At 43.9% G+C, this 23,381-nt stretch overlaps 1 protein-coding gene across 1 annotated transcript in view; it reads left to right on the top strand.

Annotated features, from left to right (window-relative positions):
- FRAS1 (Fraser extracellular matrix complex subunit 1) overlaps positions 1-23,381 on the top strand; it is a 174,405-nt gene that overhangs the window by 97,210 nt on the left and 53,814 nt on the right. The window contains exons 19-28 of the mRNA XM_040585746.1: positions 138-281; positions 7,572-7,724; positions 10,547-10,693; positions 14,176-14,322; positions 15,779-15,919; positions 16,124-16,264; positions 17,278-17,421; positions 18,113-18,383; positions 19,589-19,673; positions 22,611-22,937. Of these exons, the coding sequence (XP_040441680.1) occupies positions 138-281; positions 7,572-7,724; positions 10,547-10,693; positions 14,176-14,322; positions 15,779-15,919; positions 16,124-16,264; positions 17,278-17,421; positions 18,113-18,383; positions 19,589-19,673; positions 22,611-22,937 (1,700 nt within the window). The remainder of the gene's footprint in view (positions 1-137; positions 282-7,571; positions 7,725-10,546; positions 10,694-14,175; positions 14,323-15,778; positions 15,920-16,123; positions 16,265-17,277; positions 17,422-18,112; positions 18,384-19,588; positions 19,674-22,610; positions 22,938-23,381) is intronic.

The raw sequence follows: 23,381 nt of genomic DNA, 5'->3' as shown, positions 1-23,381 counted from the left end.
ATGCTGTTAGATAATCTTATGTCCATGTTTTGTAGGAATAAATGATTCTTATAACAGGGGCTGGCTTTTGGGGGAGGGGAGAGTGCAAGGTGGACTATACCAAGAGCCTAACAACAAGTGCTGCTTTTCTTATCCAGCCTGTCATCCATCCTGCAAGACATGCCGTGGCCCTTCTGATTTGGAGTGCTTGACCTGCCATCCCCATGCGACTCTAGCTGGGGGAAGGTGCAGGACTAGCTGCAAGGAAGAGCAGTATCTCAACCTGGTGGGATATTGTGTGGGTAAGTAAGAGGAGATGGTGTGGGTCATACAGCATGATGATTTTTCTGTGGTATTAACCAGCTACCTGAGCACACACCATGAAGAAATCAAAACGCCTGTGGTGTGTAAAATGTCACACAGATGAAAATACCGTGAGGAAGGTCTCCAGTGAGCATGGTATAGAGCAAAGCCACTTGCTGCTACTGCCGTACGTATCTTCTCTAGAGCGGTGGGAAGTTGATTGCAAATGATATAGGGCAGGTAGGGAGGGGGAGCCAAAGCTGTCCTTTGTCTTGCTTGCTGCTGCGTGGTTTGGTGTGAAGACTTGAGATCACATATATGGACCAGTGTGTCTGGGAACCATCAGAGCATACATAGACTTACTAATATCACAATGAGCATGCGCTTAACAATAGGATGGGCTGCAGCTCTGCTCTGCTGAGTGGAGCTGTGCTTGCCTTTGCCAGGCCAAGTGCTTATCTGCGTCTCACTCCCGCCTGGGCTTTACAGCACACTGCCTGTCGCTGTAGAGCCAAGCCTGGGGGACTCAGAGCCAGGAAGGCTGCTTAGGTCCTGCACAGAGCTTCAGTAAAGAGAGTTAAGGAAACATTTGTGATTCAGAGAAGCAGCTTATGGGGCCTAAAGAAAAATTGGCACAGCTAGCATTGCTGTGTGCATTTTTGGGAGGTAATGGGATTTCTGTGTAGGGGTTATACTTTGTGGGTGCTCGGTGCCTGCACTTAAGCCTATCATCAGAAGCCACTGACTGCATTTATCTGTTTAAAAAGAAAAATCTCCTTTAATCCATCTCACAGACATGTATAAACATATCCTGGGAACTGCTCCAGCAATTTCTGTGCTTTATCAAGCCATTTTTTTTCTTTATCAAAAAAAGATACAGTGTGTGAGACTTAATCTAGGCTGAACAGTTCCAAATGAAATAAGGAATCCTGAGAAAAGGGAAAAATGCATTAGACATAATAAATAAATCCATTGAGAGGCTATTGTTCTCAATTTAATATAGATGATTCTGCTTCAAAGAGACTTCTGTTTGTTTACATATGTGTGTTGGTTTTTTTTATGGAAGAACTTGTTTCTTTGCTGCCCACAGATTAGTTTTATGAACCATTGCTTCCTCTTCCTTTTAAACAACAGTTATTATTTTGTCTGCAGAGACGAAGAGAGGAGGAAACAAAGTATGTGAAAATAGGAAAAAATTGTAAAAGTATTTTACAGCTCCTTAGGTATACCCAGGCTGGGGAATCAAGATGTTTCGTACAGTCAGGTAATTGCAATGTGAAAATAATTGAGGTCTCAGCGTAAAGAGCAGTCTCTGCCCTGTAAAATTTTAGGGGCTACAACGATACTTATTGATGTCATGTCCACATCATAGCTGTAAGCACTTTATTTCTTCCACCTTATTTTCCCACTGGCATTATGCTCCCTATGAAAAAAAGCCCTGTGGAAATGTGGTCTTCCAAATGTACATCTCATTGGAAAAACTTAGTACCATTTATCATAAACTAGGATTCTTTCAGAGGAGGGTTTACTCTGCTGCTTGCTGTGTGCTATGTGCTTTAATCATCCCTTTTAGACTGCTGTTATATGTAATTTTGGCAAGGCATCATGGAGCAATAAGCCTGCTCCCCAAATCCCAGGTGATTACGTGGATGTCACAGTGCCTGGCAGTAATGAGGAGCAGAAACACAGAGATTGTTGAATCATCTGTGAAGAACCTTGCCTGGCTTTCTGGGATCCAAAGCAATTGCAATCTGGTGATGCATCCTTTCCTTGCAAACTAACAAGCTCTATTTTGAAGTCCTGTAGGTCATGAACATGGTCCACTGTTTGGAGACTTGTCTTCTCAGAGCAGAAACGTGTTTTCAAGGCTTGGTTCACAGTGCCTGGCATCACTGAGTGTCAGTATCGAGTGTTTGGATCTGTGCCCCCAAAACAGGAGAGACTAATTTCTGGGTGCAACGTAGTAAGAGTGTAAGGAGACATGTTTCCTCCTCCAAGCTCTGGTCTTAGTCTTGCTGTGCAATTAGCTTGTGTCAGTCCTCCCTCCAAGAGGCCAGTACAGATACTCCTTGTAACATAGGAACCTTTAACGTTCACGTGGTCTTGCACATAGGTGCAATGATGTTTCTTTGTCTAACTGAAGTTTTGAAGATCCTCATAGAGGAACATAGTTATTTGTTGCCTTTAAAAAAAGTTGTGCTTTGGTCTTGGGTCTGCAGCCTGAAGTGTGTTGCTCCTTGTGCCAAATTTATGTCCGATGTTTAAGCAAAGGATGTGTGTTGACAGTTCTGCTGAAGATAAAGAGCTCTATATCCAGGCTGTAAAATTTCACTCATTCTTCTCATTCAGCACTGATTGAAATTCTAAATTTGCCCTTGCAAGTTATTAATTATCAGTTAAAGAGCAGCTGTCCCATAAAAAAGAACATTAAAACCCCTGACACTTGCATAATATATGATTTGCATCAGGACCTAACAAAGCTTTTTCCTTTGCTTCCCAAAGCAGTATTTTTTCACAATTATCTTCCCATTTATCTCTAATTCCTGGCCCTCCAGGCAGAACTGTGTTACGACTTATAGGGACTGCTGTGCATTATAGCCACCTGTCAAACTTTATGGACCTGCAGGGGAAAATCTTTCATACAGGATGGAGAAAACCAACTGTCACTTGAAACCATTGCCTGTGAATTAATGTTGTTGTTGTACATGTTACCTGAATGAGGATTGGAACATTTGCCTTGTTAATAGAAAAAAGGATCTTGTTTACAGCAGTTTATCAAATAAGCATTTCAAATGTAAGCAGAGGCAAGACAAAATGGCCTCAAGTTTCAAAAGATCAATGAGTTTCCAAGCTCTGGTTCGGGCATGTTGAATTTGTGCCAGCCTTCTTTAAGAGTGCTCAATTGATTAATTTTGGTTTATAGCTAAAGTGCGTGTAGAGGAATATGTTTGTGGCTTTAGCATCCCTTGTTGAGTCTCGGGGCTTCTGTGAGTTTTGTTTACCCAGTCTGAAAACACTCTGATTTCCCTCTCCCTCTTACCCAAGACAACTTTACAGTGACCAGTCTGAAAAATAGCACCATTGCTAAAACTGGTGTCCTGCTCTTAAAACCCTGCCCTTATTTTTCTGACTCGAATAAATCATATGCCCATCTTGAGGTTTCCTTGTTGATCTTGAGGCTTCCTTGTTGATCTTTTCCTGACTCAGTGGAAGGGCAATTAGAAAAAAGCAGAGGGACTGTGCGGTGGCCGAAGCAAGGAGTTTGCAGGCTGAACCGTCCTTGGGTGCTTGGCTAGGGCCAAAAAGGATGCAGAGGGCTACCCATCAGAATTAGGAGCAAGGGCAGCTGGCAATGAATGAAACTCAAACCACCCACTGGTACAGTATCCCCCAAGGTCCTATCTTAACTTCCAGCTGCAGCTTCCTTGGAAGGGAGCTCCCAGTCCCCATGTTCAGCTGCTCAGGCCCTCGCTTTCTTAGGCTGCGTGCAGCTGCGAAAATGTTCAAAGATAAACCAGAAGGGCTCACTCAGGAGGATGCCTGTAACAAGCCTTTCTGCCTTACTTTTAAAATTCCAGAAGGGACACTCTGACAACAAGAAATACATTCAGCTCCTTGTAAAATTAATGAGCTGTTGCCATACTCTTTAAGAGATATTGATATCATCACAAAGAGCTGGAGTTTCACTGAGCAGAACAAGAGGAATGTTGGGGGCTTAGCTCCGCTTAGTCACTGACATTCAACCTCCTACAGAAATTAACAGCTGAGCTGCCAGAGGAGGAAGATGCAAGATCATTTCCTACCTTGGTCTGGGCTCGTTTGTGCCACGCACCGTCCAGCTGTTTTTCCCACCTCATGCTGCCTAGAAAAGCTCCCACCCTTTTCAGAAGATGCAGATGAATCCCTGCAAACATGGTTGCACTTTGCTAAGAGTTCACCCCGCTTGTTAGTGTGACAAATTCCCTTTCAGATCTTTTAAAGGAGAGGCAAAAAAACCCTTCCAACCACCAAATCAAACCAAAAATCCTGGTCAGTGCTAGGTGTCCTTCTGAATCAACCCTACTGATTTTCTTTCTGGATTTACTGTAAGGTACCAGGGAATGTTTGCATGCTGACACACCTGTAAATTGTGTGGTGTCTAAAGTACTGATTGTAAACCTCATACCTTACCTTATAGTACGAAACTTGCATCAGGAAATGTTTTTCTAAAGAGCCCTTAAGAGAGGAGGTACATTTAAGCAATACAAGTGGTTGATTACTTAGCACGTGGTGGAACTGAGAGGTAGAAATGCCTCTGGTTTCCTTTATGAGCATTCACAAACACTGTAGAGATGATTTTGTCTCCCCAAGCAGCCACCTTTGTCTTGACAGGCAAGAGAACAATACATAGCAGATACTTTCCACATTGGAAGGGCATTCTTTCCTTTGTTTCTTTGCCTGCTAAGAGAAAGCTAAAGAGGATGTTGAAGTAAGGGAACTCTGGAAATGGAAATCTGTAATTATATTACACTTTGCAATGCAAGTTGCTTTATGGGAAGATCACTGACAGGTAAGGTGTTTGGGGCGGTTTTGCATCGAGGTGAATTGACAAGGAGGAAATTAAAGCCAGCTGAAAGAGTAGCAGGAAAAAGTTTTGTTTGGACAGTGGGAGGCAAGTCAGTAGTTTCAAAAAGATGAGTAGGGAGGCATTGGGACTATGAGCAAGGTGGTGACATGGTGCCCTGAAGCATCCAGCTTGGATCCGTGAAGGAATCTAACAGAATTAAGTAACTCTGTTACACTGAACCTGCCACAGAGATGAGATGTGAAGCCTCTGGGAACCCAAAGCCTGCAGGCAGTGACTTGCCTGCTAGCTGAGCTGGAGTGAGGATGGACAGGGAGAAGGCAGAAGCAGGAAACAAACACGGCTGCGCGGTGTCATGGAGGAGCACAAAGGAAGCACTCTGCTGCTGTTAGTCCTCGCTTCAAAGGGAGCCAGCTGTGAAAAATTTAAATAATCTTTTCCAAAACAAAGCGCTTCAGTTCTTCCTTTACTCTCTCACTAGTTCTCCAATGATCTTCAAATTCACCATGAGCCTCAGTTCTGGGTTTTTATTTGGTGGTGTGTGGTCTTTGATCTCCAGGCTTGCAAAGGAACAAAAGAGCGATGGGGCTGATCTATCCTAAAACAGTAGCTGAGAAAAAGAACTCTTCCAATACACAGGAGAAAACATATAGAGGCTATAAAGAGAAAACTGTACTACAACAGCACCTAGTTTTGTGGATACTTGGCTTTTTAAATGTTAGTTTGGGAGAGTCTAGTTATTTACAGTGGATGCTGGTTATTAGGACACCCTGAGTTTTCTCTGTCTCATTTTTGTGCTCTGTTTATGGAACCTAATCAAACAAGGAGTTTGATTACTTATTCTATCTAGCCAAAGCTCTTTATTAGAGAGCACTGACTCCAGCAAGAAATTAAACTGCAGCGGTATTATTTTAGCAATAATGGGAGCTGACGTATTGCCAGGTAAACGTGGAAGCATGAGAAACTAATTTGATTTATGTTCATTTTATTGAATATTAAGTGTGTAAAACTCTTCATCCCACCTCCAGCCCTGTGCATACAAATTACATATGGTGCTCAGGGCCTTGTGGATGCTATCTTATTCCTTGCTCCTCGATGGGCTGTGTGTGATCTTTTCTGGCTTCAGTGAGGCTACAGATAGATGGCAGGTCTTCCCACTCTGATGCCAGGGCAAGTTTGGGATCTTTGGGTGTGAGGATTTATGGGACGATCCCTTGGGATGCCTTTGGTATTGAGTTCTTCTCCTGTGCAGTCAGAAGCTGCAGCACAGTAACTCCTGTCAGCTATAACCCCTCTAAGGAGGTTTTGAGGTTTGTCACTGAGTTTGGGAGCATGACCTTGTGTGCTGCTTTGCTCTTCTTGCCACTGTCCTGACAGCGATGGATTGAGATCCTACAGGGTGACTGTCCTAGGCGTAGTGTTTCTTCTCACACACATTTACCTCCCCTCTGGCTGTTCATTTCCCATCTGCAAGGTTGAGAGTGGGGGGCAGAAACTACATAGATGATATATCCTGTAAAGTCAAGAGGCAGAGGCAGCTGCTTTAAGGACCTTGAATGCCTGCATGCAGTCAGAATTGCATTCATTTCTGAGCTGCATCTGTGCTTTTCCACCGGTGTTTAGTGAGAATCGTCTGTTTGTAACATATAGGAAAAATGAGGTTAGGGTTAGACTCCAGTCACTACTACATTCTTACAGGTATGGATACAGAATTCCCCCGGACTCCGATGTGAGCCTGTCTTCAGCTTGTAAAATTAGATTGCCTGACAATCTGTAGTAATGCTGTCACAAGAGACAAAAGACAGAAAGTTGAACCTTCAGTAGAAATCTGACAAGAGGCCAGGTACTCAAATCAAGCCTCATTATTACATTTCTTTCAAGACAGTCGTCATTTCCTTTATAATTTTCTGAATTACCATAATGGGGATTAATTTGGCTTCCAGGTTGCCTTACACTGCACTGTTGTACATACAAAAGGCTTGTTGTAAAACCTTTTAAAGCACCCCAGTTCAGGCAGAGGTCAGGAGACACAAGCTTGTGTGCTGCTGGGGAGGAATGAAACAAGGAGAAGGTTCTGAGGCACTCTCATGCAACTCTAAATGCCGCTCTTGGCTGGGCTTTGAGGTCTGCAGTGGCCTCTCCAGGGTATGGATGTCTCGTTTGTGTGGGAAAATCTGAACAGTAACAACCACAGGAGAAGGTCATACAACTGTACAGGGTGTGCTCTTCATTTTTCCGTGGGGGGAGCAAAGGGAGTTGACCGCCTACAGCTTCCAGCACAGTTTGCTAAAGGTAAACCTGTAGGTAGAAGCACCTAAAATCAGAGAAGGGTTTGGGGAAAGCAAAGAGCTTTGAACTGGCTTTGTACAAAGCTTTCCCAAACACCCCGAGGGATGGGAAAGGGGATGCTTGAATGGGGCAGCAGAGATGCAGGGAATGTGGTTGCTGAGGAAAAGTGAAAATGTTGGGATGCTGAGCAAGAGCACAAGACGGGGATGAGGGCAAGAGGAAGGGGATGCTCGTTGAATGTGGCAGTTTCTGGTTCTGTCTCGTGCAGACATCTGGAAGTGCAGTGATCCCAACCCTTGTGCACCAGAGAGCAAGAAGGGGCTCTGAAAGTTACATCCCCAATGTCTTCCTTGAGTTCTCAGCAATGTGTTTGCCCTTAGCCATCCTGTTTTATCCTTCTGTGATCACAGTGTCCGTTATTCCTTGCTTCCTTTAGACTGCCACCCCCTGTGCCATCAGTGTGTGGCCAACCTGCGGGACACCGGCAGCATCTGTCTGAAGTGCCAGAACACCCGTCACCTGCTCCTGCAGGATCACTGCATCCCTGACTGTCCAGTGGGATACTATGCAGAGAATGGTGCCTGCAAAAGTGAGTAGTCCCTACATGTACCTCAAGTAACTGCAAGGGACCACGTGGATCCTTGCAAGATGTTCCATGAAATGGTTCCTATTTAGTAGAGAGGCTTTGTCCAGCTGGCAGGACACTGCCCTGGGAGCTGGAGAGGTCCTTCCTGGCTATTAACTCTGCCAGCCAGCTGGAAGCACTCTCTCCTTGCTCCCCCCAGTCTGTGTCTGCTTTCAGACTGGGAGTTCTTTGAGGCAGACGGTGCTGTGCTGTCCTGAGCCCATGCTGAGGCTACTGGGACCTAGCCCACTGTTACAATACGATTAGTAAGTCTAATGAGTAACAGACAGCAGTCTGCTTGTGAGGAGGAGGTGAAGGTGAGTTTTTCTCTTTCTCTCTGGTAAATCCCGTCTCTCAAAGGTGGTGGCACAGAGAACAGCGTGACAGTACACTGTCGTATGTAGGGTGGATATTCTGAGATCACTCCTGGGAAGAGGTAGGCTTCTTAAGCACAGCAAAGGACAACTTCAAACAGAGACTTTCCGTGTGCCCATTGCCAAGTCTTCAATTTGCGTGCTACCAGCACACTTCTGGGATGCTGACACTTGAAAATGTTTACTGGATATGTGCTGTGAAGGGCTGCGCTACTTCTGCTCACAGGAGGCAGAACACCTGCTGGTAGCAACTTCTCAGGACATTTTGCAACCTGAGCTGGAACACCATCCTAGCTGAGGTCTCTCATTGAGAATTGTCTTGCTGCAGTAACGGTCCAAAAGGCAATCACTCGTAGCAGCTTCTAAAACAAAAAGCCAGTTCATTCAGCCTTTTAGGCTGGCATGATGGATGCAGCACTCCGGCTGCGGGGGTGAAGCTGCACTGATAGCATGTTTTATTCTCCGGCCTTCTGTGCCTTCACCTATCCCTGGATCTCTTCCAGTTTTTGTTGCTGATGTGATTTCATGTTCCAGTCATTGTCTGCGCTGCTTTATATTTCTTGGACTCTTAGAAGGAAGTAGGTTGCTTTTCCTTGTTACGTGGCTGACAGAGACACGTTAAAGCCCAATGCATCTTATGCTGAGCAGAGGGTACTGCAGTTTATTTTAAGAGAAAGAAATCCAGACAAGGAAGTCTGCACATTAAGAGGTACGTGCTCCCTTTGTAGGAAGTGGCATTTCCTAATCCAGCCTTAACAACTGATGGTTAATGCTTCAAAGCTTCTCTCAGGCACTCAGGGATCTGTGTATTAATATACCTGTTTTTGACAAATGAAATCTCAGAGACATATGAAATATACTCTGTGTCATTTAATTGGAAAGACCCCCAAAAGAGATATTTTGCCTTCCTGGAAATTTAAGCCTAGGGATACCATTTCTTCCCTTTGGTATAAAGGTTTCATTTAAAAGAAGTTTTGCATTATTCAAATGTGTCAAAGCTCGTATTGCATTTTATGCTAGCTTTCAAGATCTCCAGCACAGCATAATGCAGTCACTTGTCTGATTTCTTTGCTCGTTTTCACTCATGATTAATTTGGGCCGATAGGTGTAATGATGGCATCAGTCTTTAGGTAAAGGCCTATCAAGAAATAAAGCAGACTAATAATTTTATAAGTATGTACCCCCTTTGGAGAAATTAATAGGATGCATGGGCCTCCTCCACTGTGGTGTTTTAAATCTCTTCAGTCAGACTAAGAAGCCCAAGAAGTGAGAGACAAAGGGCTGGAAAGGCAGCAGGGAAAGAAAAGGAGCACAGTGGCATAAAAATATCTCTTAAAAAATGCAGGGGAAGAAAAAGACAGTGATGTGCTTCCTTCCTCGAGGCAGTCAGTGGGATCGCCGGCTATGAAGAATTGCAGAAGGAGCTTGTAAGACTGTGTGTCTGGGCAGTAAAGCAAGGGGTGGAAGTTTGGTGTAGGCAGATACAGGGAGACACGGTTCCAACCTCCCGTACAGAACGATGGCATCCTTGCTGTGCGCTTGAAGGAATGATCAGTCAGTCTGTGAAAGTGGCATCCCAGTGTTCAGCAATGCTGAAAAAGCCCATCAAATGTTAGGCACTAGCACAAAAGGAAAGAGGAACGGAAGAATTTGTTCTGCTGCTGTCTAAAGGAGCTGCGTGCTGTGAGTCGTTCTGCCCATCTAAAAGGGAAGGGCAGAAGAATGTGGGGAATTAAGGGCTTTTGTACAGTGAGCAACAGAGTAAACCGCAGTGCTTCAGCCTGAAAAACAGGAGACCTTAGGAGGGAGGAAATATGACAAAGTCATGAGTGAAACAGAGAGGGGGTGTGTAGAGATTGACTGTTCTCTGTCAGCGTTGCTTCTTGGAATAGGTAGCAGCTGTGCAACTCCTGCCAAAGGGATGGATGTAAATCTTCAGGGAGATGTGGAGCTGTCAGAAAAGCACTAGATGGTTCCTAAATAGACAAAGCATGTCAGGCTCAGGAAGATCTGACCTGAAACTAGTTGAGCAAGAGCATGAGAGGGACTGAGACATTCTTGCCCTTTTTTTACTCTTTTCTAATAGACAGGTCTTGGCTGGATCCTGTAGGATTATCCTTAAGGAGAAGGGAAGGTTGAAGAGAAGAGGGATGGGTAAAAAGAGAGAGAGGAGCGAGCTAGCGTGTGTGGTGCACAGAGCATAAATAAAGCCATTTATCTGTCAAGGGTGGGTTGCTTGTGTTTCTGCTCCTGAGTGCTGCACACCAGTAAGGACGTAGGCTTAGTAGGAACTTTTGGTACTTGATATCACCATGCTCAGTCTCTGAGGGTGCTTCTGCTGGCTCTTGTGAAACTTGCTTGAAGATCTGCTTTTTGCTTGAACAGAAACACTTGTTCTTGCTGTCCCTGCAGGGTGCCACCCCTCGTGTAAAACCTGCACCGGCGGGGATGCTTTTTCCTGCTCTTCCTGCAACACCAGCCTGGTTCTCTCCCACACCAGCATGTGTGTGCCCGTCTGTTCTCCAGGATACTACAGGGATGACAGGCAGACCTGCAGACGTGAGTGTCTCTCTCCAAGCCATCTCTGCTTTCCCCAATGTATTCACCGACATGTCTTTTCTTGTTCCTTCGCTTACTGTTGCTCTTGCCAGGAAGAGAAAGATTTCAAGTGCCTAAAAAATCAATGTGAGTTGACAGAGGTGATTAGCCACCTTAGAGACAGAGCCTACAGCATGGTTTAAGCCTGAACACAGTTGCATTTTTGTTGCCGACTTCAAAGACAAGAGGCTTTGGGCCCCATAGTAAAAATCTGCGGGAGAGTTAATGTAGTCTTCCTTCTTAAGTTGTCTAGGTGGTACACAGAGAAACGGCTGAAACTACTGGTGGATTCTGGGTTTTGTGAAAACTTGACAAGTTTAGACCAGCTTTAATCAATTCTTACTAAGGCAAACCCTCTCCCCACTGCACTGCCTGCCAGTACCTGCCATAGAAGCCGTATTAAGGCTGTAGTGTTTACGTTACATTTTCCCACATGTGAAACCTCGGTAGAAACAAGATACAGCGTGGTAGGCACAGCCCCAGCTGGCTTGGGCTGTGGTATTTTTACCTTCTAATGATCTGATGCAGTTAATCTGGTGTTAAGTCCAGTAATGTTTTATCCTACTCCTGCTACGCCTTGTGAATCTCTTTTCCTTTATTGTTCTGTGTTCACTCTGGCTGTGACATCAGTTGGGTTATTCCTCACGTAATTATTGGGCTTGATGTTCCAAAATGCAAAATGCTATGGCCCAGAGACATTAAAAGTATGAAAAAAAGCTGCTTTAATTGATCTGCTCTAATACACTCACCTAAAACTTAATGAGCGCTCAAGTGATTTGGTTGCTGTGAACCTGAACGCTGAGATTTGTTAAGTCCTGTATTACCCTGATTTAAATTATCCTGATTTATGATAAAGTCACTCTTGCACTGCACTGAGATTAGGTATTATCATCCTATCTAGACCCAATTTCTTTACTGATGAGGTCCTATAGGAGGAAACTGATATGGTTGTCATCTTTACCGGCCTTTTGTTGAATGTATGGTTCTCCTGAAACTATTATTTCCATCTTAGTCGCAGAACTGGAGACACCTTGCATAAGTTCAAGGAAATAGGTACCATTCTTCCATTGACAGAAAAAAAGGCTATTCAATAATAATGAATAAAGGAAAGTAATAAAAATGATCAATTAAAAAAAAGGAATCATGGGATTCATGGCTAGTTTCCTAAAAGCTCTACAAGGTATTCACTCTTCTGTCCTGCAATATGGATTCTCTTACTGCTAACTACACATACCTTCCTAATTAAAATGCCCTTTTCTAATGAAAACTTGCTTATTGATAGCTCTTCCCTCGGGACATCATGGTAGAAGTGGAATGTTCCTGAGATCTGTACCCTTTCGGAATTTGGTTCAGTGGCTCAAACGCAAATAGATTTTTGCAAGCAAATTCAACTACTCTAATCTCCTTATTGCAAATGGCTTTTTAAGAAGTGTATGTAATCCTTGTGGCAGGAGGCTCAAGGCAAAGTGTGTTTGGTGCGTTGGATTTTTGTCATTCCAAGTGTCACTTGTGCCTTTTCAAGTGAAGTACTGCTGATAAGCTGTGTAGATTTAAACTGTCCCCGGCTGCTGGAAAACTACCGCTTACAGGTAATGAATATTGTTTAAATGGAGGTTGGCTGTTAGGCTGAGAAAATTTGGGCTCTCTTCAACATTTATTTTAGTCACGTTGCATTTTTGAGGAACTCTGGTTTGGAATGAAGTTCAGAGAGATGCTGAGTGCATGTATGGACTCTCAGTGATATTTTTAAACTCAGTGAAATACTGGCCGAGGAACAATGCAAAGCTTAACAAGTTCTTCATGGGTTTAAAAATGCAGATATGGAGTCATGCTGATAAAACAAGCAGGCAGGATTGCTTTCAAATACCATTTTTGCTTACTATTCTGGCGTGCCTCCGTGGGTAACCTAGTTTCTATAGATTTAGACCTCATGTGGAGTGTTTCACCATACTTTTAATAGCTGGCTTTTTGTAGCACTTGCAAATAGTAATTTTTCCATGTAGTGTTCTTAGATGAAGTGAGATCAGGCTGGCACCAGAGCACCTAAAAACAGCTGCTAGATTCTTTAGATAAACATTTTGTTAGAAATCATTTGTACCTCAATAAAATATGGAATTTCTGTGACTATTTTTAGGTGAGCTTAAACAAGTAAGCATTTTGAAGGGCACGGGGCTGTTGCTTCAATGAGAGTAGTGAGGGTATTTTCAAATTTACTTCAGTGGTTTGAGTTTTTGTGGTTATAAAACTCTGCCTTGAACTAAAAGCAAATTGAACTGGATTTCCATAGTTAGCCTATCACTAAATTAGCATTTCACATTTGGGATATCAGCAACATGTTGGTATTTAGCATGTGAACTGTGGTTGCACTAAATCCTATGACAGGTTTTCTTTGCTTTTTTCCATTAAAAAATGGCCAGCTATGCTTTATTATGTCATTTAAACGTTTGGGGCTGTGTTTGCAGAGCTTTTTTTTTTTTCTGATTTCTCATATGTATTGATAAGAATTGATCTTAGGTAAAGATTCTGACTCTATATGGATTTAGTGACACTCGGGTAGTTGGCCGGGAATTTAGCAGTCCCTTTTGCTTACACCATCATTGTACCTGCTAGCAGGGTAGTTACACTTTGTATAAAGCAGGCATGTGAACCTCCACAAGTTTTCTGCATAGTATTTTTGTAACGATTCATCTCACCAGGATCAGAGCGAGCTTTTCAGTGCATAGGCAAAGGACTAGGAAATATTTTTTGGTCTTTCATAGCACATTGGTATTAAATATTTTGCTGTAAATTATCTAAGAGCTCTGACATCAGCGTGGAGTACACTTGGTTGTTAGTACAGCCTCCCAAGAAGTTCAGAGCCTGGACATCAAAGAGGTGAGTTGAAATATTTTGAGCCTCTGGACTTTGATCCTAGATTCAGTAAATTCCTGAATTATTTTTTCCTGGCGTCTTTATTTGCTCCCTACAGCTCTAAGATTTTACATTGTGTGCAAATAAAAAGGTGGAAGCATTAAGTGAAATTAAAGGGGCCTTTGGTCCCAGCAAGGGTTGCTGGATTGCAGCAGTCTGCTATGGTCTCCAAATCTGTGCATTTATGAGTTGAGTCTGGAATAATATGAAAGACAGGTTGCTTAAAGACAAGAAAAACAGAGACAGGGAAAGCTCTTATGCAGGGATTTGAATTCAAGGTCAGTGTTTTACCCCAACTTGTCCAGAGGAAAGTAAGAAGCAGCGTGAGGAGACATAACAGTCTATTCCAAATGGAAGGAGGCTTTTTCCAGCCTTTCCTGTGAAAAGAAACAGAAGACGCAAAACCTCTGAAGTCACCACAGGTGTCTCTCGAAGAGGAGTAGCAAGGCTACGGGATAATACCATTTTTATTTGTACGGTTGGCTGGTGCATCAGTAATTACAGTTATTTTCTTTGTCTTTGTGTTTCCACAGCTTGCAACAGCCAGTGCCTGAGCTGTGAATCAGCAGCCGGCTGTACGTCTTGCAGAGATCCAGCTAAGGTCCTGTTGTTTGGAGAATGCCAGTATGAGAGCTGTGCTCAGCAGTATTATCTGGATTTTTCCAGCAAGACTTGCAGAGGTGAAAAATACATTGCTGGTTTAAAGGAAAAAGAAAAGGAAAAAAAATTGCAATTGCCTTGTCTAATAATCCGTTACATTGCAGAATGATCTGTGCAGGTGGCCTGCTTTAAAAAGCGTGTATGGGGAGGGGGAGTTGTTCAGTGACAGATTACTTGTAAGGTTTTTACAGTTTTTTCCCTTTTTTTGGCAGTCTGCTGTCACATACTTCAGCCTTTCAGTAAAACAAGATTATGGCAAATCCTTCCCTTGTAAATGATTTAGTAAGTGAGCCAGCAAACTTCAAGGGTCAGGTCCAGCAATTCATTTAGTCATGGGTCAGCTGAATAACGAGTCGGCTTACCAGGCTAAGTCTTTGCTAGAGTGCTGAGAGGGCCTTGTGTACTTACCAGCTTCTCTCTGTCTTATTAAATACTGCATCACTGGGTGACGGCAGAAACAACAGTTTGGAATGATTTAAAAGACACGTGACTTGAAAGATTTCCAGAACTCCCAAGGACAGTGTTCCATAATGGAAAGAAGTGAGAATAACATGGTTTTATTGTGGCTAGCACCACTAAGACCAGGATATAATAGGAATGGCTTGTTCAGCTGGCTCCCTCAGCATTTGAACCTAGCTTACCTGAGTAGCATCTGTCTCCTTAACGTTGCGCTGCTTCGGAGAGGTGACACTCTGCTTTTTAGGGTGCTGGAATGAGGCAGGACCCTTGTCGTGGCTTTGTCTTGGACGTGCTGCCTGGACTGGAGTAGTTCAGATCACCTCAATGGGTCCGTGTTTCCCCTCTCGCTCTTGCCCATGTTTTCTGTCTCATCAGCCAAGTGTGCCTGTCATTAATTGCTGATCCAGACTGTCTAAGTGCCACCAAGAAACAAACAGTAGTGTCAGTAGCCTGAGTATTCCTTGGGCACCTGTGCGTGGTTGGGACTCTAGAGGGGAGATAGCATAAGGGCAAGTGAAGGCAGATCTGATCCCGGCGTGTTTCTGGCCAGTGAACTTGCCAGAGGGGCATTTGGACTGTGAGGAACAACAATTTAATTTTCTTTTGGTCAAAGCAATTTGAAGGCATGAGATGGATGAAGTGGGGTGGATAATTGCTGCTAATGAGCAACAAACTCGGTGTTGGCAGAAAAGGAGCGCTGCTACTTACCGGGTAAAAGACTTTATGGGCAGCAAAACTGCTAGCGTTAGCAGGTCTGAATGCTGAACGAGAGCCAAGCTTGCTCAAATTGACATAATTAGAGCATGTTAAGTCCAAGAAGGGGAAAAAAAGCCACCCAACCATCTTGAGTTGTAGTAAGTCACTTAATACAAATCATGCTTTCTTTTTTCTTTGTATCTTTTTAACAGTTTTTACTGTGCACTTTTCTACCAGGACTTATATTTTCATAGCTTGATAGCTTGCAGACCCCAAGAAAAGCCCAGAAAGGGCTGCCCTGCATTGACTTTTTTCTTCCAGAGTGTGACTGGAGCTGTAACGCTTGTAAAGGTCCCCAGAGGACTGACTGCCTGCAGTGTATGGAAGGCTACGTTCTCCATGAAGGAGCTTGTGTGGAACAGTGCCCTGCAGCTTTCTACAAGGATTCAGACACATGCCAGAGTGAGTTCTTCTTAAGCGTTACTTCTAATCACTGCTGCCAACACGTTTCCCTGTTGTTTCCAATTTGTGTACGTCTTCTTGCATTTAGAAGGCACGCTCTAGCTTCAGATCTCTCGCTGCCCTCCTTCTCATGGGGTGTTACAACACAGTGCAGGAAGCAGGTGAATGCGGTGCTGAGCTGAACTCTTTACATATGACTTTCAGGGTGTGAGCAACATTGCCTTCAGTGTCGCCAGCCAGACGAGTGCAGCCTTTGTGAAACCCCGTTTTTCCTCCTGGACACTCATTGTGTTCACAAATGTGGGAAGCGATATTATGCAGACGATGCACAGCGAAAGTGCGCAGGTAAGCAAAGTGAGCATGGTGTGGTGGAGAGGGACCAGGGTTGTAGCCTATGCTCTATACACTGCTTTTTCTCTGCTGAGGTGAGCAGGTATTGCCTAGATGCTGTGTTAAACTGGCTATTGAGGTGATGCAGTTACCTGAGAATTAGATAACAGGCATTTAGATGTGCCTAATTCAGAAGGAACGAGATTCAGTGTAGATGGCTGCTGGTGTGTGTGTATGTGTGTACACACTGTATATAAAAAAAAACAGGTATTAGAATCACATTTTTGGAAAGGTTTCCGTTGTATGGAACATATCCTTTATGAGAAAAGGCTGAGATAGTTGAGCCTGTTTAGCCTGGAGGTGACTGAGCAGGGATCTTATCAATGTCTACAAATATCTTAAGGGCGAGTGTCAAGGGGATGGGGCCAGGCTCTTTTCAGTGATGCCCAGCAACAGGACACGGGGCACAAACTGCAGCACAGGGAGCTCCAGCTGAATGTGAGGAAAAACTTCCTTACTGTGAGTGTGACAGAGCACTGGGACAGGCTGCCCAGAGAGGCTGCGGGGTCTCCTCTGGAGACATTCAAAACCCACCTGGACGTGGATTCTGTGCAGCCTGCTCTAGAGGAGAACCTGCTTTTTAGCAGGGCATTGGACTAGGTGATCTCCAGAGGTCCCTTCCAACCCCGACCGTTCTGTGATTCTATGTATTTGTGGGTTAACATGTAGAACTTCAATGTGTATTTGGAGTGTATTTTTTTCAAATGGGTGTAACAGGTACTTAAATAAATGTTTCTTCCATTTGGAAGATCATCTCAGGTTCTCTGTAGCCAATGGAAACAGCAGTCAAATGAGGAAGGAACTTCTTAACAACTCTTTTATCTCAACTTTTTGATAATTGTCGTCAGGTGGGTAGGACACAAAGAGGAGTGGTGTTGCTGTTCTGACCCCCGGGGACAGCTCTGCGCACCAGTGGCTGCATTGGTTTTACAGTGTCTCAGTGAGGTTGTACTTTCCATCCAATTCAGCTTGTCCTCCTGGATGCTTGGAGTGTGACAGTGACAGCCTGTGCCACCTCTGTGACAGCACCATGTTTCTGAAGAATAAGATTTGCGTTTCTGCCTGTGGCCAAGGTTTCTATGGCAATATGTGGACCAGAGAGTGTGAAGAAGGTGAGTGTCTCTCACAATAAAGCACCCAAGCTGGCAGGCTTCCAGCAGATTTTAAGGCCAGAGGTAGTGTTCATTCAGTGGCACTTTTGGAATTCAGTTTGGTGCAGTTTCGTGTTGACTGCTGAAAGTTGGTGGCTATTTTTCACCACCTTTTTTGTTTCATAAAAAAATTTATGTGTAAATTAAAATCTAAATTTTAAATAAATAAAAAATATTTTTATTTATTTATTTATTATAAAATTTAAAAAAAAGCATGTAAGTGGTTTTCTAAGTGATGTTACCTACTTAGGTGTGGAGGCACATTTTTCCAATCACAGTGTCATTTATCATCAACGTAAAACAAATTTAAAAATATCTTGGGGGAAATCCCTCACTAAATCAACTGTAGTAATTATGTTTTGTTCTAAATGAAGCTTTATTAGTCCATCTGCAGGGCAGGCCAATATATGTTGGCTTTGAGTTTTATTATGGGGAACTCAAGATGGGAAGTGACTTGCCGAAGCCTCTCAAAATCATAGTGGGGATTGAGATGGATTGCAGTTCTTCTTGAGGTAGTGGTTGCCCACCTAGGTCAGGAATGAACAGGGCGTTATGAGGATCTGGTCTGTTATCCAAAACATGGTAGTGACAGGCAGGAAGCTCACAAAGCCCATGGCTGTAATTCATTCACTTTTCCCTTCTTTCTTTTTAGCCAGCAAGCATGCACCAAGCTTCCATGTGAACAGTACCCTCACAGTAGGAATCGGTGGCATGAAGCCCTTAGACCTCTCCTTACTGAGGGTGTGTGATCTGGATGGTGACACAGGACAGCTCTTGTTCCATATCGACAGCCCTCCCTCCAACGGCAGGCTGGTGATGCTGGGGAAGGGGGAAGGGGTGCAGCTGAGCGAAGGTGACCGCTTCAGCTGCAAGGATTTGAAGGAGAAGAGAGTCCACTTTGTGCACAGCAAAGAGAAATCCAGGTGACTCTGTTGACACTTTTCTCAGAGTTCTTGCCTTAAAAAAAAAAAACTTATCTTGAGAGCAGGTATTTCCTTGTTCCTTGGAAACCTCCTTACAGTGAAGCACATTTCTTACTGCTGTTAAAGAAATTACTAACGCACTTACACAGTACCATAGTATAAATGATGGTGCAAAACTTCTCTGTTATGGTCTAAGAGGTCACTGTGATCCGGCTATCAAAACTGTTGTGCTTTGGGGGTGCAGGAGCGTGTCTCATCTTTAGGATACTCTGCCATGGGTTTAAAACTGGCGTATTATCTGTTTCTTACAACAGTTTCTCGATACTGTCAGGAAGATGCTCAAATGATGTCACCACTCTGCTCTGCGACATAATCTGCATTCAGCCATTACTGCTTTGCCTGCAATGTGAGCTCTGTTAGTGTCCTGGGATAATTAGCGGTGATTAGTAGCTGGCAACATTCACACTGCAAGCGTGTTGCAAGGAAGCAGGTTTTTCCTGCTGCCAGGCAATAATCCTGCCAAATTTCACACTTGATTTACATCACCATAAAGCCTTGGGAACTAGACTGATACCAGTGGAATTGTTCATCTTTCTGCCTGTATATATTAGGGTGTTCTTTGATACGTTGTTTTCAAGAAGACTTTCAGGGTGTCCTGATGCCAAGGGTTAGCTCATGTTCACTCGACTTAAGGCACGTGTTTCTGTAGCATGCTTTATTTTTTATTTTTTTTTATCTGCCCGGTAGTCACAATGAAATGTCTGGATCTTGTCTTGAGAAGCATAGCTACGTTACGTTCAAGGTTATTGGGTGGCATTATCGAAAAATAAATAGGAAGCAATAATACTGTAAAGTGGGAGCTTCTGTTCCGAAGCCAATAAGTGACATTTTTCTTCAGCCACAAAGAGCTGACATTTAGAATTGGTACTTTGTCTTGGAGATTCCATCCTATGTGGGTAACATTAGTGAAAGGGAAATGAGGGTATATTATTACACAGTTATAGGTATTTTATTACATGTTGTGACTGTTGTGAATCTTCAGAAAAAAATACCATAAAAACGTAATTGAAAAATCTTGAGCTAAAGCTTCTGTCACTAAGCTAGTCATTTTTACTGAATATATATTTTTATCATTATTGAGTCCTGCAAGAGCACTTCATTAATTTATATTATCCTGTATTCTGGCTTGTTGGGGACTTGTTTAGGAAAGGACAGTTTTCCTTGAAGGTCAGCGATCAACAGTTCTTCTCCCATCCTGAGGTGGTCAACATTCAAGCATTTTCAATGCAGGTAATGTAAGAAAGCTGGGAAAGAACCACAAATTTGGTACCATTTGGAGCCCTGGTTTCTTGCAGTGATAACAAAGGAGCTGGGCAGAACTAGAGCTGGAGTTCAGGTCAGGCGAGTTAGACTCAGCTCTCACTTAGTCAAAAGTCATTTGGAAGAGCTGGACTTGAGGTAAGAGACTGGAGAAGCTGGCCCATGTCATTTTGCTTGTGTGGGGAACTGTAGCTGTGCAATCACAGGGCAATTATCACTGAGGGCTAAGGAGTCCCTGCTGTTCCAATTGTCCTTTGGATCTGCAGATGGTCTAGCTCAGTCTCTTACTGCGGGGCACTTGAATGGTGATTGATCCCTGTGGTAGGGATGCCTTGGCAGTCAAGGGCGTTTACTTAGATGCTCTGTTCTAGGACAGTTGGGAATTAAATCAGCTTGAGCTATTTAAAGTGTGTCTCTTAAACTGCTCAACACTTTTAGGCAGGTTGATGGTGCTGTGAAGCCTCCATGTCTCTCATATTATTGTTGTTTAAAGCCTGTAGCATGATATTGGGGAGGGGCTCACCCAAGAGATGGTATCAGGCAGTATGTTTGTGACCTGTTTTCATAAGGGTAGGCTCTCTCATAGGCAAGGTGTGAAGAGATGTGCAAGATATGCATTAAGGGAGAGGGCACAGCCTTACAGAAAGGGCGAGTTGTCCAAGCTCAGCCTAGCTGTATGTGTCATGTCAGCCTGTCAGCAGGTCGTATCACCACATCCCTCCAGACAGGCTTTGGTTCCCCCTCCAGCTACAGGTGTTCCTCTGATGGAGCTGCCAGCACAGTGGGTGTGCTGAAGCTGCCCAGCCCAGCTTCCCAGTTGCTGCTGGTCATGCTGGTAGCCACCTCACCGTGGACTCACTTTAACAGGGTCCATGTTTCCAGGGAGGCTTTGCAGCTTGCACTGAACTTTTTCCATAGTCAAACTCTCTAGTTGAAAGCTCAGTCAGATAGCTTTGCTTGAACGGAGCTTGTTGTGGCTACTTGGCATATGCTAGCAGAATAAAGAGACTTGAAGCGGCAAATGAGAGTCTGCTACACTTAATGCCTGTATACGTTCTCAGAGGGGCATTAAATAGCTTGATAAAACTGTAACTGGAAATCTGGTGATAATCCTTACTCTTTTAGTGCTGAATCCTTCCTGCCTACAAACCTGACTCAGTGTCCATCCTCACAACGAGTCATTTAAGAAATGCATTTCTTTTAATCATTGCAGTAGTGGATGGGTTTGTGTCTGAAAAGGTGCTTGTGCTGTTCTGTGCTGCACTCTGAGTGCAGTAGGAATGTAGCCAGCAGCTCAAAAACATGGTGAGCTACTGACGTGCTCACTGCATACCTTGCTGGGGGCCTGGGAGGGGTCTCCAGTTTAATGTATGTAGTGTTCCTTATAGGAAACAACTAAGGTGCATAATTTCTGTGGTTCTCTGACACTCTTGAGACTTTGCACTGCTTGCTTTTTTTCTGGATTGGGATCCTAGAGAGGTGGTAGCTTCAGAGTTAGGAATTACTTTTTTTTTTTTTAATTGCACTTTTGTCGCTTTTAATCATTATATTCCATATTAGTCCTTCTGTAACTTCTGGAAATTAGAAGTGTTCTAGTTTGTCCTTCAGCGTAAGACAAACTGTGGATTGTGATCCTGTTGTGTGTATATTGATTCTGGCTGGTGCTGAAATCTTTGCTCAGTCTAATCTCTTGTTTACCTCAGTAGGATGTTCACCTAAATAAGAGCTGCAGTCACTGCCCCAGAATACATGAGTGAGGTTTAATAACAGGAATTTTGCCTGCTGATCCTTAATAACCCTGATAAGTTGTACACGGGTGAGATGGCAGCAGTTAGCTCCCTGATGAATGTTCCCAGGGCTTTGACTTTGTCCCTGCAGGATCACCTCCCTCCTGAGGCAAGGTATTAGCAATGGCAAATGATGTTTACTGGGATCAATAGAGACTGCAGATTTAAACTTTCTTGAGGATGAAGAACTACAGAACTAATGTAAACCAACAGAAATGTGGACTCTAGCTGATCTTCATTCTGAGCTGAGTAAAGCTGTGTGCAGTCTTTGAAAATAAAGAAATAATGATGCTGACGACACCCAGTTTTCCTGTCTTTGAGATGGACTTTATCAGTTTGATATGAGCAGAACATCCTTCAGTGTTAGTTGATTGACTTATTTCTACTTAGAAGCATTAATTCAAGCTTCTGCCTCTCAGCGTGGCTTACTGCTATGAGTCTCCTGTGTAGGTTATTCTCCATCTCCTGGCATTCTTCCTTGCTTCCTTTTTTCCCCTCTCTGCAACTCGTTTTAACAGGTCGCCTGGGTGCTGTGTGGGGTCTTCCTCTCAAGCATCAGTGCTCTGCAAGATGTGTCACCGAAGCTGTGGGTTATACACAGGGACAACGTGGGGTGTCTCCATCCCGACCCACCCTGAACTGATTGTTCACAGGCATCTGAGGTGCCTACATTCCCCTTGGCCCTGCAGATGTGTGTGCAACGTGTAAACCTTCCAAAATAGTTGGGGTCCACGTTTCCATTTGAATTTCCATGGATAGTAATAAGGCAAAGCTGTGTCCCTTGTCTCTTAGCCGTGCAGGCAGCAAAGGGAATACAGGCTCTAGCTGATAACTAAATTGCTTTCTATATACGTGTCCTAAGTTTTTTTCCTTTCCTAAGGCTTGCTGTGGTGTAAGAATCTTCTTTTAATGAACTAAATCAGTCTAAATTGCTAGATAGTCTTAGATCTGCCCACTGGGAGGGAAAGTGTGGAGAGTGATTCTCTGCTGCTTAGAAATAGGAGGTTTCCAGGGATGAAGTGAGCTAATTTCCTTAACCCCACGATCTTCATTCCATACTTCAATTGTGATCAAGTTGCTAAGGTTTAGCAAACACCCAAGAGCTGCTTTTATGTTTCAGGCCCCATATGTGTTCAGAAATGAGGCTCTCCTTGTCGGCAGAGGGGAAATTGGAACTATAACAGAACGGTTGCTTGGAGTGAGAGACAGTGACAATCCTCAGGACGTTGTGCTGATGGTTTTAGAGCCTCCACGTCATGGGCAGCTGATCAGACCTCCTGGGGACTCGGCTTCTGCTGTCCACTTGTTCCACCTGGATGACCTTGCTGGTGGACTGCTGCGTTACGCTCATGATGGCTCCGACACCCAGGATGATGCAGTTCTTTTGCAAGTGAATGATGGGCACCACTTCCAGAACATCCTGTTCCACATTAAGATTGCTCCCAAGGTATGTGCTGTGACATGAACCCTCACAGGCAAATTGAAGTCTGGAGAAGTATCACTGTGTCCTTGGGGTGTCACTAATCCTACATTACCGACAGGCTGTGGTCAGAGGCAGGAGAAAGTAGTGGATTGATTGAGTTTTGGAGGTCGCCTGAATTCTTGGTTTGCAACAGGAATGGTTCAGTTCAAGCTGTGTAGCTTTGACAATTCAAATCCATAGTTACTTGACAAAAAAACTTTCTGCAGATGCAGGTGAGAATTTTGCACTGGCGAGGGCAGTGAATTAAAAAATTATGGTGGGGAGAGCGGGCTGATGAGATAGGCAAAGCAGTTACTGAGACACAAAAGAACGTGAATCGAACAACTTGGCTAATAAGGTGTATCGCTGGTACTTCGGTGGTGGTGGTGTCTCTCAAGGTCAGGAACTCTGCTGCTCACTCGGCGTTGC

The sequence above is a fragment of the Falco naumanni genome, chromosome 1, assembly GCF_017639655.2.
Source record: "Falco naumanni isolate bFalNau1 chromosome 1, bFalNau1.pat, whole genome shotgun sequence".
In the NCBI taxonomy this organism is placed as follows: Eukaryota; Metazoa; Chordata; class Aves; order Falconiformes; family Falconidae; genus Falco; species Falco naumanni.
This window is presented reverse-complemented; position numbering and strand designations above follow the sequence as displayed.